Source organism: Balearica regulorum, chromosome 1 (genome assembly GCF_011004875.1).
Source record: "Balearica regulorum gibbericeps isolate bBalReg1 chromosome 1, bBalReg1.pri, whole genome shotgun sequence".
Classification (NCBI taxonomy): domain Eukaryota; kingdom Metazoa; phylum Chordata; class Aves; order Gruiformes; family Gruidae; genus Balearica; species Balearica regulorum.
The window spans coordinates 52,911,810-52,926,174 of NC_046184.1; the positions used below are offsets into that span (position 1 = coordinate 52,911,810).

Sequence of the window (14,365 nt, forward strand, 5' to 3'; positions counted from 1 at the left end):
TATTAAATATACTAAAATCAGTTTTCATCTATTTAAAACCAGCAATCGTTGCAAGCTAAGGCAAAAATGTGCAATGGCACAAGAAGCAATCCATAAAGTATAAACAGGAGAAAGGTGATTTTCTCCCTTTTTAAAAAAGGCTAAGTTTAATAGACCCTATTAAGGACTTTTAGACCTAATTCTATGGAGGTAAAAAAAAAAAAATGGATTATTCTGAATCTTGCTACAGAACTGGAATTTTGGAAAATGCATAATATCTAGTTTAAGAGTTTCATTTGTTTATTCAGAAACAGAATATCCTACGTTCACCAAAAGATTCATCTGGTAGAAAGGAAATATGCAGGTTTCTAGAATACAATTAAAGACACATCCTAAAGTTTTAATTTTTCCAAGGAAGAATGCAAAAATTGCAAAATGAAGAAAATAAGCATATAATTATTATGGATTCATATGTTATCTTATGGACAGTCGAAAATTGCATTAGAGTAAATCACTCTCAGTTTCAGTTGGTTTTTGACCAGTTCTTTATCTCCTACAGAGGAATAATCCAAAGCCTTAAGTCAAAATTGTCCTTAGTGAAAATCCAGACTGTTAACACCGTCAGTTTACGAACAGGATAGCTGTACTGCATTAATTGGGGCAGCTCTTACCTTGTTTACAGTGGGGTCCATCCCACTAGAACTTTATAGACCTCATTAAAATCTTACTCTCTTGTTCTAGCTTAATAGGAACATGCAGTTGGCAGCACAATAATACATACAGCATAATACAACAGAGGTAACATATAGCAAGGGGCAACATGCAATAAACAGAGGTAATGCAGAACAAATTACAAGGTGTAATAACAAAACGTGTTGCAAGTTGCCAGTTTTTTACTGACAGGTCAATGCCTTAAAGAGTTCCCCTGCGCTGGTGTGCCTGTGCAGTACCCCTCAGTGGGGATTTTGCAGGCTTTCCCTGAGCTTGTTGAGACATGCATGTGGTAACTTGGATGGACAGCAGGGAGGGAAAAGCTACAAGGTCCCATACAAGGTAATAGCCATTTTTTTCTGCTTTCAAGTGTATAACTACTAAATATTCTTATCATGCTACTTTTACTTTTGTAAGGATTAATCTATACTATTCTTTTGTTCCACAATATTGTTTCCTGAAGCTCTCAACGCACTATACATTTGTACATACACACACAAGTATGCTACGAAATTTTCTGTTGTAATTTCCCACGAGCTAAAAAGCACAAGAGCCACCACTAGCAATAACAATAATAAACTTACTCAAAATCAAGGAAGAATTTGGAAGAACCAGTATAGAATAAACAACTTCTAAACTGCATTTCCCCTTTTTTATTATTACATGCTGATATCAATGACAGTGTCAAAAATTCTTCTATTAATATATCCCATGGGAAATAAGATTATTTTAGTAAGACAGAGTCTGTCAACTTTCTGTGAAAATCTCAGTGCTATGCTACATGTTTTAAGTTACGCAGGTAAATGTCATTCTACGTAAAACCGAAATGTGAGGCACTTACTTGTGTCCATTTAAAGCTGCATGATGTAAAGCAGTATAACCTGAACTGTCTGTGCAGTTTATATTTGGTCCTCGCCAGATGCTGCAAATAAAAACAATTGTAAAGTTATTTTTTTGGCTTGGCAAGTACAGAAATGTCAGAAATTGGATGTATAAATAATCTAAAGATCACTGCAACCAGTGAGATTAAACTTCAAGAGACAAATTATCTTGAAAAGAACTTAAAATGTCATGTTGATATCAATATAATTTATTTATAAAAATAATTTTACACATTCATCTTTATAGCAGTCATGAACTTTATGTAGGGCAGTGTCAAAGACTAATAACTATTCTGTCATTTCAATTAGATCTGTTCTCCCAGTATTAGTGTGGTAATTACACTGAGGTTATAATCTGTTTTGCACTACTTTTTTCACAAGTATATATTCATTGACTTTAGGTCAGTTAGTCTAGATTCATACAAACTTAAGATTAGTGAGATCCAATCATGTACTTTAGAAAGACAGTAAATTTATTCTTTTTACTTGGCCTGATATTTTAGCTCCCATTTTAACAAGTCATATATTTAAATATATAACATATATATAAAACAAAAGTTTAGTAAATGATGTTTCTAGTTTTTGTTACCTTTCTATATTGTACAGCACTTATTTTACAATCAATCAGCTTCGTTATATGTCCTGTGTAACCAGTTTCACGATCTATTACGGACTGTTCACAAAACAGTAAAGGAGAATTTTTTTGTTTCAAAGTAGAAAAATGTGACTGCTAATCTACCAAAAAAACCCCAAAACACCAAAGCCTGTAAATTGGATACCAGAGACATATTGAGTACCTGCAGGTTTTTTGCTAATCTACTACATTTGAAGCTGATTGTATCCTTTGTGGAGGCATTTTTCTACCTTTTTTTTTAATTCTGTAACACATTTTTCAATCATTAGTATTACAGATTCTAGGACACAAGTTCATGAGTCCTGAATTACAGTCTGGTTTTTTTCAGCTTCTAATACAGCGTTAAAGAGTCATTGGCAAGCAATATGTTCCCTTCACTTCATACCTTAGAATCAAGTGCTGCAGTTCAAAAAAAATAATCTGAAGCGAATAGGTAAAAAGTTTTTCATACTGACATTTTTCATTATTTACATCAATAAAATGACATGTTATGCTTAACATATGCTTTTTAAGAATTCTTTACTACTGAATCTGTATTTTATTGCCAGTGAAATACTACTATTGTGGACTGGTCTCTTTTTCATTGTGTATGTTTGAACAATTAATTAGCTCGTAAATTTAAACAGTTGTTTTCCCATAAGTAATACTACATGCATACAGAATTATTTGTGTGACACATTGTGTTCTGCAGTGAGTGTAATTCTACATAATGCTGGATGCCTCACCTCCACCTGCAATCTGATTTCTTGGAAGAACAAGACTGAAATATTTTCTTGGGTGCAAAGAAGCAACAAATGAAGTAATTTTTTTTTTTAATCTGCTCAGAAGCCTACAGATGTTCTTTCTACAGAAGACAACTTCCAGCTATGAGTGTCACTCTAATCTTTCCAATTAAAAGAAATAATTTTAACTTCATGAATAATAGCTCTCCCATAATAGACAGATGTTATTTATATGTCAAAGACAGGCTTTCTTTATCAATTGGAAGGAAAGAAGTCCTTATCTATTGATATTCTATAACCTCTTTTATACTTTTGCATAATACTTTATTAGTTATTTTCTTATTTATTGGATTCTACTTTCTTCATTTGATATATACCAGCTTGTAGGAGAATGAAGCAGAAAATTGAAAGTGGTATAGAAAGTCGTATTTTAGATTTTAAAATAAATAGATAAAAGACCAGAATATTAATTTACTTGATTTGAATTGCTTTCTTGCTTTGGTTTACAGTTGTTAGGATTTGCCTGTTGGTTGTTTTTTCAAATTGCAAGAGATCCATAAGTTCATATATTATTCATGATGCATTAGGCCTTTAAAAAAATATTTGAAATCCCCCAAAACAACAACAAAAAACCCCAACCAAAACCTAGTTCTTGTCTCCTCTAATTTTATCCTTTAATGCATTGTTGTACTTCTAGACTCTGGTCTTAGGAAATATTTTTCAACTGAAACTATACTGATTTTTTTCTTTTAAAGCCAAAACTTTCTTAATGAGTATATAAATGCACCTGTGTGAAGCTTCTCAGGACACTCAGGTTGGAAGACAAAGGACAAAGGAGAGCGAGTAAATCCTGATGACTCAGAAAGATGAGACAGGACGGACAGACTAATCACCGTCAGCTCCCAAACAGTACGGAAGGACATGCTCAAAATCAGAACTCGGTTATCAAACTAAAGAGCACAGAAGGCATGAGCAGGACTCAGCTGCAGGCATTTATTTTTCCCTTGGCCCAGTGCAGAAATCCCCTCCTAGGAGATCTTGCATTGCTACAGTATTGCAACACGATTTCCTACAAAATAAATGCAGGTTCAGTATACACACTGGATATTCTGCTTTAATAACTGACAATCCAGTTCAAATTGGACAGTCTGCAAATAGATATTCTTAGTTCATCTAAAGCTCTTCTCTTGTAATCCAAATACAGCAAGGCAAAAGTATAATGGTGCATTAGATGGGTAAAAAAGTGTCTGATTTCATAGAAAAGTGGGGTGGAGAAAGAGAAAAAGCCTAGAGAGCCCTTCCTTTGCATCATAAACACATACACTGTATGAGCAATTACCGAACATATTGATTTATCTGTGTATTAAAACACTTCAGTAGTTACTGTGAAAGCAACACTAAGGAGAACTTGGAACAAATTGAATTACCATTCAACCTCCAGAAGAGATTTTGAAAGAAGATTAGCAGTTCTTTAGGTTACTGTTAATACTGAATGTTCTCAAAAACATGTTTCTCTTAATTCTTTGATGCAGTCAATAATCAAGCTTCTTAATTTTACATACATTAGTAAGTTAGGGTTTTTTTTTTCCTATGTACATCAGTAAATTAGGAAAATCTATCACTTAACGAATTTTAAGAAAATAATTGAACCTACTTCTTGTGCAAAAAGCCAGTTTTCAGTCAATGATGAATTACAACATGATCATCAATTAGTTTCTTCCATTATAACTTGCCAAAGTGAGGCACAAATAAATGGAAGTCTGCGATGCTACTTACATTATTGCCAAAAGCAGAAAGACCTCCTTATTACAGTTTGCTCTCACTGTGGACAAAGAATATTGACCTTTTGAACTCACATCAAATATATTAATTGGAAATATTCTTTTCCTGGTAAGAAAATTAACATTTTTTCTTTTTCATGAGCTGAAGATAATTACATAAGAAAAGTAGCATTTCAAAAGTGATATGAAAATGACAGACTAAAGAAAAAGATGGTTAGTTGATTGATCTGTTATTTTGCTATGCTTTTTGCTATATGCAAAAAAATAATTGTGAAGTGGCTGTTGTTACACACATATGAACACAAAGGCAAGGAAATCAGAAGTTAATTCAGCTAATCTTCATCACACAGGCACACTCCCTGTCAACAGTGCAAGAACCACGCATAACTGCACAGAATGTCCATCACAACTTTAAATCTCTTTCCATTGTATTTCCCATCTGTACATATACTTTTATTATATTATTTCATTATTATTATTATTATTTCATTATTAATTATCCATGCACTGATATTTATGGTCCTTACATGCTAGTTTTGCCAAGGCAAAAAGAAAATATATTGGTAAAACAACGATAAGTGTCTTTAGGAGCCGTAGAAAGCTACCTGATGACATCAGTGTCTGTCTGCCCATTGGTTTCACTTAGACCTTATCTGACAACTGACTGGCAACTCTCTTTGGAATTTATTTCTTCTCTGAAATGAAGTGGCAGGGAAGAAGATGACGCTGTCTGGATGGAATGAGTTCCTCCAGAGAAGATGGACAGAGCATGGTGCTCATGCCTGCGTATTTTAGGGTCTAAACCCTGTTGAGGGCTGAGAGGCTTAGCACATGCCTTGTCCTCACCCCTCCCACTCCTCTCCCCACCTTCTTTCCCAGGTCTTCAATATCTTTGGAAGCTCCTCCTAGAGGAACCCTGGCTCTTCAGGACTATAGAAGTAGTGCATCTCATCTTGCCAGCTCATTTTTAATAGCAGGAAATCCTCAGCAGCATCCTGTTGCCACTGATGTCAGTGGCAAACACCAAGCAGCTCAGATAAATCTACTTTCCTTACTGTTCCTGTGTTCCATAGAATAAATACATATTACAGGAATTTGTGTTGTTCTGAGCCAAAATCTTCCAAAATTTCCATGTTTATTGTTGTTAATCTGACAGGAACACATTGCCTAGAGTTATTAGAGCACATAGCCAGGCTCCTATTGCTCTGCCTACATTCATACACATTTTCAGTCATGTAAACTGAGCTTATACAAAATATATGGACAATTTTACAGACCATTTTTGAAAATGAAAACTTTTACACAATAATATGTATCATCAGTTATTCAGACACAAAATAATGTTACTTATGGTGAGAAGCAGCAAAATAGCTCCCATTATTTTATGCAGAAATAAATCAAATTGACAACCATGTTGCTGTAACCTGTGTAAATTAATAACATTACTTACTTATCAAATATAGAAATGTTTCATTTTACAAATGTGATATTTTTTTCTTTCTACAGATTCCTCTTTAATGGAATCCAGTGTTATATAAAATATATTATCCTGTAAAAAGAATGTATTTCTTTTTTATGTATGGTTTTACCTATTATTTACACTACATCGCTGAATTTGAGATACATTTTCGAATTACTTCAAGGAAAGTAAATGTAAATATTTGCCTTTAGTTACAGTGGGAAAAAAACCTTTTTAGAAAGTCACATTTTAAAGCATAATAAATAATTCATAAATAATAATAAGGTACTCAAAAGTTGTACATGGAAAAACCTCAAAAAATGCATTCTAGGATTCTTTTTGAGCAAGTATAGCTATAGGTCTTAAATTGACAAAAGTAGATGATGTATTGAGTAAAGCTATCTTGGATCTTCTCTTCAGTATTAAAAACAGCTGTTGCATGTAGCAACTGAGAGTTAAAAATTCAAACTGAAAATAATCATAATAAACAATATTTTTTCTAATTTTTTTAAATTTAAAAAGGAGAAGGGCAGAGGCATTGTCCATTCAATTAATATTAACTGTATTTTTAATGCTTATTGTATATATAATTTCAATTGTTTATTAAATGCTTTTGTTGTGTCAATATAAAATGTGACTCAAAAACATTTCATTTTTGAATGTGTGGAATGTACTTATTCCTGCTGTTTAGCTGTCTCAGTATAAATACTACAACAAAATGTATGGTCAACAAATTCATGGTATTTTATTGAAGTTCAGGATCTAAAGCAGTTTATTCCGCTTGTTTTCTTTAACCTTGATCTGTTTACAGTCTTGGCCATAAATAGTCTAAGTCTGGAAAAGTGGGGAACTTCACCAAATTGTGATTTTATTTCCATACTGACTCTGTTCAATTGATAAGTGATTTCTATTTAACATGAAATATTGAATATAATAAATATTATGAGTTTGATTATATATTGTACAACAGTTATTTATTACTATACAAGTAGGTCTCAGTCCTACACTGTGCTCTGATAATGAGGTAGAGTTACGTACAATAAGCTACTTCCTCCTTCAATAGCTCATGCAAAATTTTATCTATATATATCTAGGGACTGTTACCTTAAAGTCTCCTAAGAGCTGGATATCATGAATGAATTTCATTGCAATTATGCATTGCCTGTGATCAAAACAGAGAACAACCATAGGTTGTTCTTCTTCTTTATAGGTATATGATCAAGTTAATCCAACAAATCTTATTTCAGCAAAAGGTCAGGGTTTTACAAGATCGTTACCTGTACAAGATCTACAGGTGTGGCCTATATTCCATAAGTTTAAGATTTATCATGGTAACATGAAATTGCTGTTGGAATGGAGTGCAGACAATAATTTAAAGGTAAATCCAGCCTCCACCTTTCTTGGCAGTGAAGATTTCCAGAGGTGAAAGAAATTCTCTCATGCAGAATATGTGTAAAATACAAAGATGATGCTCAGATATCTCCATTCCCTTCGTATCAAGGAATTATGCACTTCAGCTTGGAAACTTGAAGAACAAGTTGGGATACGCTAAGAAAGGAGAATATGGAGAGCTACTTGATTCCTTGTTAGGGAGATATAGTAGACATTCACAAAAATACTACTGGGATACTTCTGGGGTGTCTGTCTGTAATTCTATGGCTTTCTGAGAGGCAGAGAAGAATTTCTTCCTCCCAGCGGTTGTAGAAGCCTCCAGTATACGTATAACCCCTTTTGAATGTTAACTGGGAACAGAAATGTGAAGACAAATTAGAAAAAGAAGAGTCATTCACTCTCATCTAGCCTATCTGAGGCATGAGCATCAATAGCTACCTAATAATGCTCAACTTCACAGAGCATTCCTGCTATACCTGTTGTCATCAAATTCAGGAAATATCACTGCTAAATGAACACTGACAGATTTAACAGACTACATCTGCCCAGAGTAAAATCTGGAGTAGGGTGGCAGCATTTAAAAGTAAACAAACAACCTTTGTGCCAAACAGACAACCTAGTATACTTGCTCATTACCATTCTTGCTGTTACTAACTATATTTTTGATTGGAGAAGTACAAGGCTAGTCCAGTCATTAATCCAATCTGCCTCCACGATTTCTCCAGTGGAAAGAACTAAGAAAAGGCTGATTATAAATGACAGAAGTTCAGTGTGTGGCTGAGGAGAGGCTGAATCCCAAACATAGAGACATACAAGTCTTGGATATCCAGAATACCCTTAGCCATGATGAGTCTCACAGTGTCAATATGAACCTTGTCTCACAGAGTCAACGTGGCCCCTCACATAGTCAATGTGGCCTTATCCTTCCAATAACCTTAGGACAACTGAAGAATAGCAATTGAAGGAAATAGAAAAGGTCTTTATAAAAACTCTTTGATCGAGTTAGGACTTAAGAAGCAACTCTAAAGAAACTTCTGAGGCAAGAAATTACAGAACCTGTATATGAGGACATTGTGATTGTGAAGTACCCAAAGAACAGGCTAGAACAGTACTGAGATAGAAACTATACGAAATTTCATACGCATGAGCATTAGGTTATGTGATAAACAGCTCCTGTGTACATCCGCAAAGGAGCACAAAGAGACAACAGCAGGTGGGAGAATCAAGTAATACCCTGGCCCAGCTACTCTCAAGCTCATCACAGAAGAGCCATCAGTGCATTAAAGGCCCATCGCTACAAGTCCAGCAGAGCACAGCAGCACAACCACAGGCAGGAACCCAAATTACAGACGCAGAGGAAGGGCACTCTGTTGGGGTTCCTCCCAGGGCTGTCCTGCGAGAACCTCCACCTCATTATCCAGGGGTGATACCCATCAAGATGAGGCAATGCTGGAGCATATTTCAGACTGACAGGGGTTACTCTCTAGGGGTATGGGACACATGGGATTGAGCAAGACTTCCTATGGGATGTTTATGGCAGGAACCAAAGGCAGCAAAAGGGATGGATTCAGGTGATATGGGGAGGAACAAGTGTGAGAAAATAGAGGGATAAAGGGACAAAAAGGGCCGATCACATGTACATAATTGGCTCTACAGTACAATTTTCTGGCCATGCCCTGTACTCAATCTTACTAAATTCCATTTCAATTTCCCTGGGTGTGGGACTCTATTCTGTGTCCATGTGTGTATATGAGGGTCCAACTGCCAGCGATTGGGTCAGATGATGGGTTACTGAGCCCATGTGTGTGTGTGACCAGAAACTGGAGCAAATGAGGGTCTGGGTACCAGAAACTGGAGTGGGGCCATGGGTCAGAGGGCCCGCGTGTCCTTGGAGCCTGCAACTGTAGGGAACACGAGTGTGCAAGACAATGTGTGATTACTAGTGAAGACCAAGCTGTACTAGTCATCAAGTAGGTGAAGTAGCCTGGGAGAGAGTTGTGTGTCTGCACATCTCTCAGGTTGAGACCATGCAAGGAGTTGGTTGTCACAAAAGACCAAGGTGAAAGTTAATTTTGCAGACCGAAAGACGAGCAGTAGGCTTCTGCAGAAGCCACAAAAAGTATTTTGTTTTTTTTTAGCCAACTTTGAACATCTGTATTAAAAATATTAGAGAAATAAACAGTCCTGTATGGCAGACTTAGGCCACTGGGAGGTATCTTCTAGGAGTCTGCAGATTAGATAGCCTATGCATGTGTAAGTACATGCAAATTTAGATACGTTCATTTTGGGAAAGAATCTACCTAGAAAAACATGTTGAGGAGCACTCAGTCTCTCCAGTTAAGTACTTTGTATGGTAAAAACTAAATAAAATAAACCTGAACAAAAGTCATGTGAACTAGTTTAACAACTGAACTAAAACTCAGTTTACTTGAAGTTGGAATCAATTTCATTTGAAAGTATAATATTTTATTCTGATAGACTTAACAGTTACATCAGTTTAAAAGTTATAAAAAACAGGTAATATGCAAAAACGTAAAGGAGAAATACTTTGACTTTTTGATGATGTCACGCAAAGGAATAGGCAATACATTAATCATGCTTTATTAAAAAAATCTGTCATATGTATAAGGTCACTTTGCATTTGACCTTTATCTAACCAGCTTGAGTTCATCATTCTTTACAGACTCCTCATGTGGAAGTACACTGGCTGGGTATACTGCATAATACTGTGGCATATTCAGAGAGCAGTATGTTCCTGACTTATACTGGTTAGCTTTGCCTTATCCTTACAGTCAAGATCAATTTGCCTGGAGTGGCTAAAAGAGAGAAAGCTTTCATCAGTTATGACAGCAGGGTTCCTCTGTATTCCAGTTGTCTATAGGGACAAACTGGGGTTTTGTTTCATTCATAGACAACCTCAGTAACTCCAGCTTGTCCATGATGAGTCAGACAGATCCTTGGATCCACTCCAGAGTTCTGTCCTTGATAATCCAGTCATCCTGATGATAGGAAAAAACGTGAACTCTCATTTGGCATCACCCTGCACAAGAACACTGTGAGAACAGCTACTAACTAAATTAAGAAAATACTCAGTCCAAAACCAGATCAGCAGGCAGTATCTTTAATAAGTAAAATCATTCATGTTTAAGCAACATGAACCATGTTTTAAAACTGTTGTAAATTATATCTCCAGGTATGATCTTATATGATCTGAGCAATCTGCAGGGATGCCAAATGGCTAATGCTGAAGAACAGTGCATCAGATTAACTGTTCCTATGGAGGGCAACTCCATACCCTATGTATCATGAGTTTGGGCTCCCTGCATATATGAGGTACATGGGTTCTACACATTTGCTATGAATCAGACCTATAGGCTTTGTGTAAGATCTATAAATTGGTTAATCAAGATCAACCAGGAACAGGGCTCCACTGCATTAGGTAATATTAGGCCATAGAACAGAGAAAGAAAAACAATCATCAGACATACTTGACTATATCTTTTTTCAGTATATATATAATAGATATGTGTATATACATATATTGAACTCCTTTTATAAATAAATGCCAAGTTCTTTCAACTCTTCCCAGAAAACTATTTAGTGAAATTATATAAACAATAATTATGTTTTCTGTAAGCACAGCAACAGAAGTGGATCTTCTGAAGGTTTTTGAAAGCCCTTGCATATCTCATGATTGTAAGATAAATTTACATGAATATACCTATGAACACTGAACTATAGTATATATTATCAGTATTCTCTTTGGAAGAACAGAACACATTCCGCATTCAGAGGCCACTCCGACTTCTTTTATAAAAATTAGATGACACTAAAATAAAAAAAAAAAGCACTCTACTATTTCTCATGTCAGAAACGAACTGAAGCAAAGTCCCATTTCTCTTTCTCTCAAGAATACAGATAAGATGACATATTTTGTTAGGAGAGATATTCCTTGAGCCATTCTTTTTCCTAATTCAATTGACCTTGAAACTTAGTAAGAAAAGTTATAGAGGACTTTTCCAGAATATATTTTTGGAGATCCAGCATAGTATTCCCATCCATCATAAATTCAAGGTGTTTGCAATTTTAAACACATTCTTATTACAGGCAAGCAAAGTCAATATTTATTATAAAAGGAGATTTTAAAACCTCTAAATTATTAATTATGCATCCTGGAACACTTACTGACACTTGTTCAAGTGGAATAAAAATTCCTGAAGCTCTGGCACTGGAAGCAGCACTGGGAAGAGCAACAATATATATCACAAATTTTTGAAATATGGATGCTGTTAGAACTATGACCTCATTCCAGAATTAAAGATTGCTCATCCTAGAAGCCAGCCTGAGGTGAGACTCTTTGTTATAGCTCTAGGACACACAGAACAGAACTTGCTATCTATAGAATCTGCAATTCAGTTGGCTTTAATACCTTGTCCTTCCTAATCTGGGTTTCCTTAAACATAGAGTAATTCTGTCAGACACCAGCAAAACAGACACCAAAAAAATTACATTATTCCATTTCTTCTTGATCCTTGAAGACCATCCCACACCTCATTCTCAGCTTATACTGAGATGTGCAAAGGAGATTCAGAAATCAACCTATAGTAGAGTCTTAATCCCTACATGAGTGAAATCAATCACTAGCTATTTTGACATATGAGAACACAACAGACGTAAGAGTCTCACATCTTGTGTTTACATCCACATGGTATTACCTCAACTATCCACATGATTTCTCATATTCTCAGACCAAAGCTTCCATATCTTCATCTTATAACAGCAGCAACAATGTCCAACCCCTTTGGACAACCTACCATAAACTTAACCTAAACTGAGAACAGTGAAAGAGTGCAGCTCCAGAAACTAATTTCCAAAATATGCATCCTGAGATATGAAGGCTCTTGAATTCTATCAATGATCTATAACACACATACAAAATATAGACAACACTTGTGCTTTCTGGTAGAATACTTCCTCAATTACTCAGACTCCATAGCGCTAAGCAGACAATGAGCAAGGCAGAGAATATCAGAAGCCTGCAACAGTATATTTTTGAAAGATATAAGGTAATTGAAAGGAACCTTGATCAAAATTCAAAATAGTACTAAACCCTCTTCTTATCCATAACATAAAATATTAAACAATTTGAGTCTGTTCTCTGGAGTAACATAGTTTCAAAACAGAGGTGCACTTAATGTCTTTGCTAGAATGCATACAGTATCGGCATGTTACCTGGCTGCATTGAAGTGCTTACATTCATTCTTTCCATCAGTCTTTCCTAGGAAAGACATTTGAAAGATAAAGATAGATATGACAAATATGTGATAGAAATGATAGTTACTGCACAGGAAAAAACCTGTTCAGATTGCATCAATTCAGTATTTCTTTTCTTTACTTCTTTTAACTGGATTAACACATTAAATAAGAAAGTTGATTAGAGTGAAACTAGCTATTGCAATAAATTCAACTGAGCAAAACCAATCACATTTTCTCAGAGGCTTAAATATTGTATTACAGAATGGTGGCTATATCAGACATACTGCATAACCTAAAATGGAATCTTTGCAACATCCAATCTTTAACACATAGAGCTATCATAATGTGACGTGTTTAAATGTTGTTGGCATAGTATAGAAAATCTGGATAAGATAGATACTGGATGAAAGTGTGTTCTCTGGTACAAAAATTACTACACCTGGAAATGTTATTAACTAAAGACAGTTTGAGCATCAATCCTCTAGCCTATGTTCAAGCTAATCAGAATGGTAGAACAAAAAAAAGGTTTGCAACAATAAAAACACGTAATTAATGCCTTATTTTCTCCTATTATGTCATGTGTGAAATAAATAATTTCAAAACAGAAGTGTGCTACTACTGAGCATGCATTTCATTTGCTGTGCTTTGCCAACAGAGGTCAGAATTATCTCAGGAGCATCCAAAGCATTACTATGATCATGACTGTAATTACTTTATCAGCACAAAATTACTTTCACAAAGAGAAATAACACACTTTAAATAGAGAGGCTAAAGTTTCAAACCTTGCATATTACAAAAGTCTGCCAAAGCTTTTGGGTATGTAATAAGAATATCAGCACTTAAAATTTCATGAACACCGTTACTGACATAATTACACAGTTCATATCCACCACACCACTAACAAAATATTTGCTAAGATGAACTAGTAATCATTTGAATCACTCAGAAAAAATAAATTCATCCGACATGATGCCTTTAATTGAACAAAATCATTTATGACACATAGCTTAGAAGACAAAATGTAATTACAGTAAAAATATTCACTAAATCTGCAGTCTATTTATGTTAGAATTCCCTATTCAAATCCATTAGGAGTTATTGTTTCTATTCTATTTAAAAGCCTTATCAAATGTAGAAATTAAATCCAAGACTAAGAGGTTTAAATGACACAGAAGCTTCTACTATAAAGGAAGATCTGGCTGATGTAGAGCTTCAAATAGCTTAAAAAGAACAAAAACCCCCACTTATTACTAGACATATCTAAAGTGAACATTATGTTTCTTAATTCTACAAAAACAATGAAATACTAACAAAGAAGCTAAACATTCTTTGTACCTCAAATAGTTCTACTGGGGCGTGTTTTCCAGAAAATGAAACAGTCATCAAGTATTGCAAGCGCTCTGTTCAATTGCAGCCCCATGGATCATGAACTTTTCAGAAATCTTAAAATAAAAATGCTAAATTTGAGGGAAAATATTTCAAGAATGTTAACTGAATAATCTTGTCATCTTTCTGCTCCTTAAAATAGAACTGATAGGATATGCCACAAA

General features: G+C 34.9%; 1 protein-coding gene across 1 annotated transcript in view; it reads right to left on the reverse strand.

Moving 5' to 3' along the window:
• ANKS1B (ankyrin repeat and sterile alpha motif domain containing 1B) overlaps positions 1-14,365 on the reverse strand; it is a 450,874-nt gene that overhangs the window by 396,160 nt on the left and 40,349 nt on the right. The window contains 1 exon segment of the mRNA XM_075749435.1: positions 1,532-1,612. Within this exon segment, the coding sequence (XP_075605550.1) occupies positions 1,532-1,612 (81 nt within the window).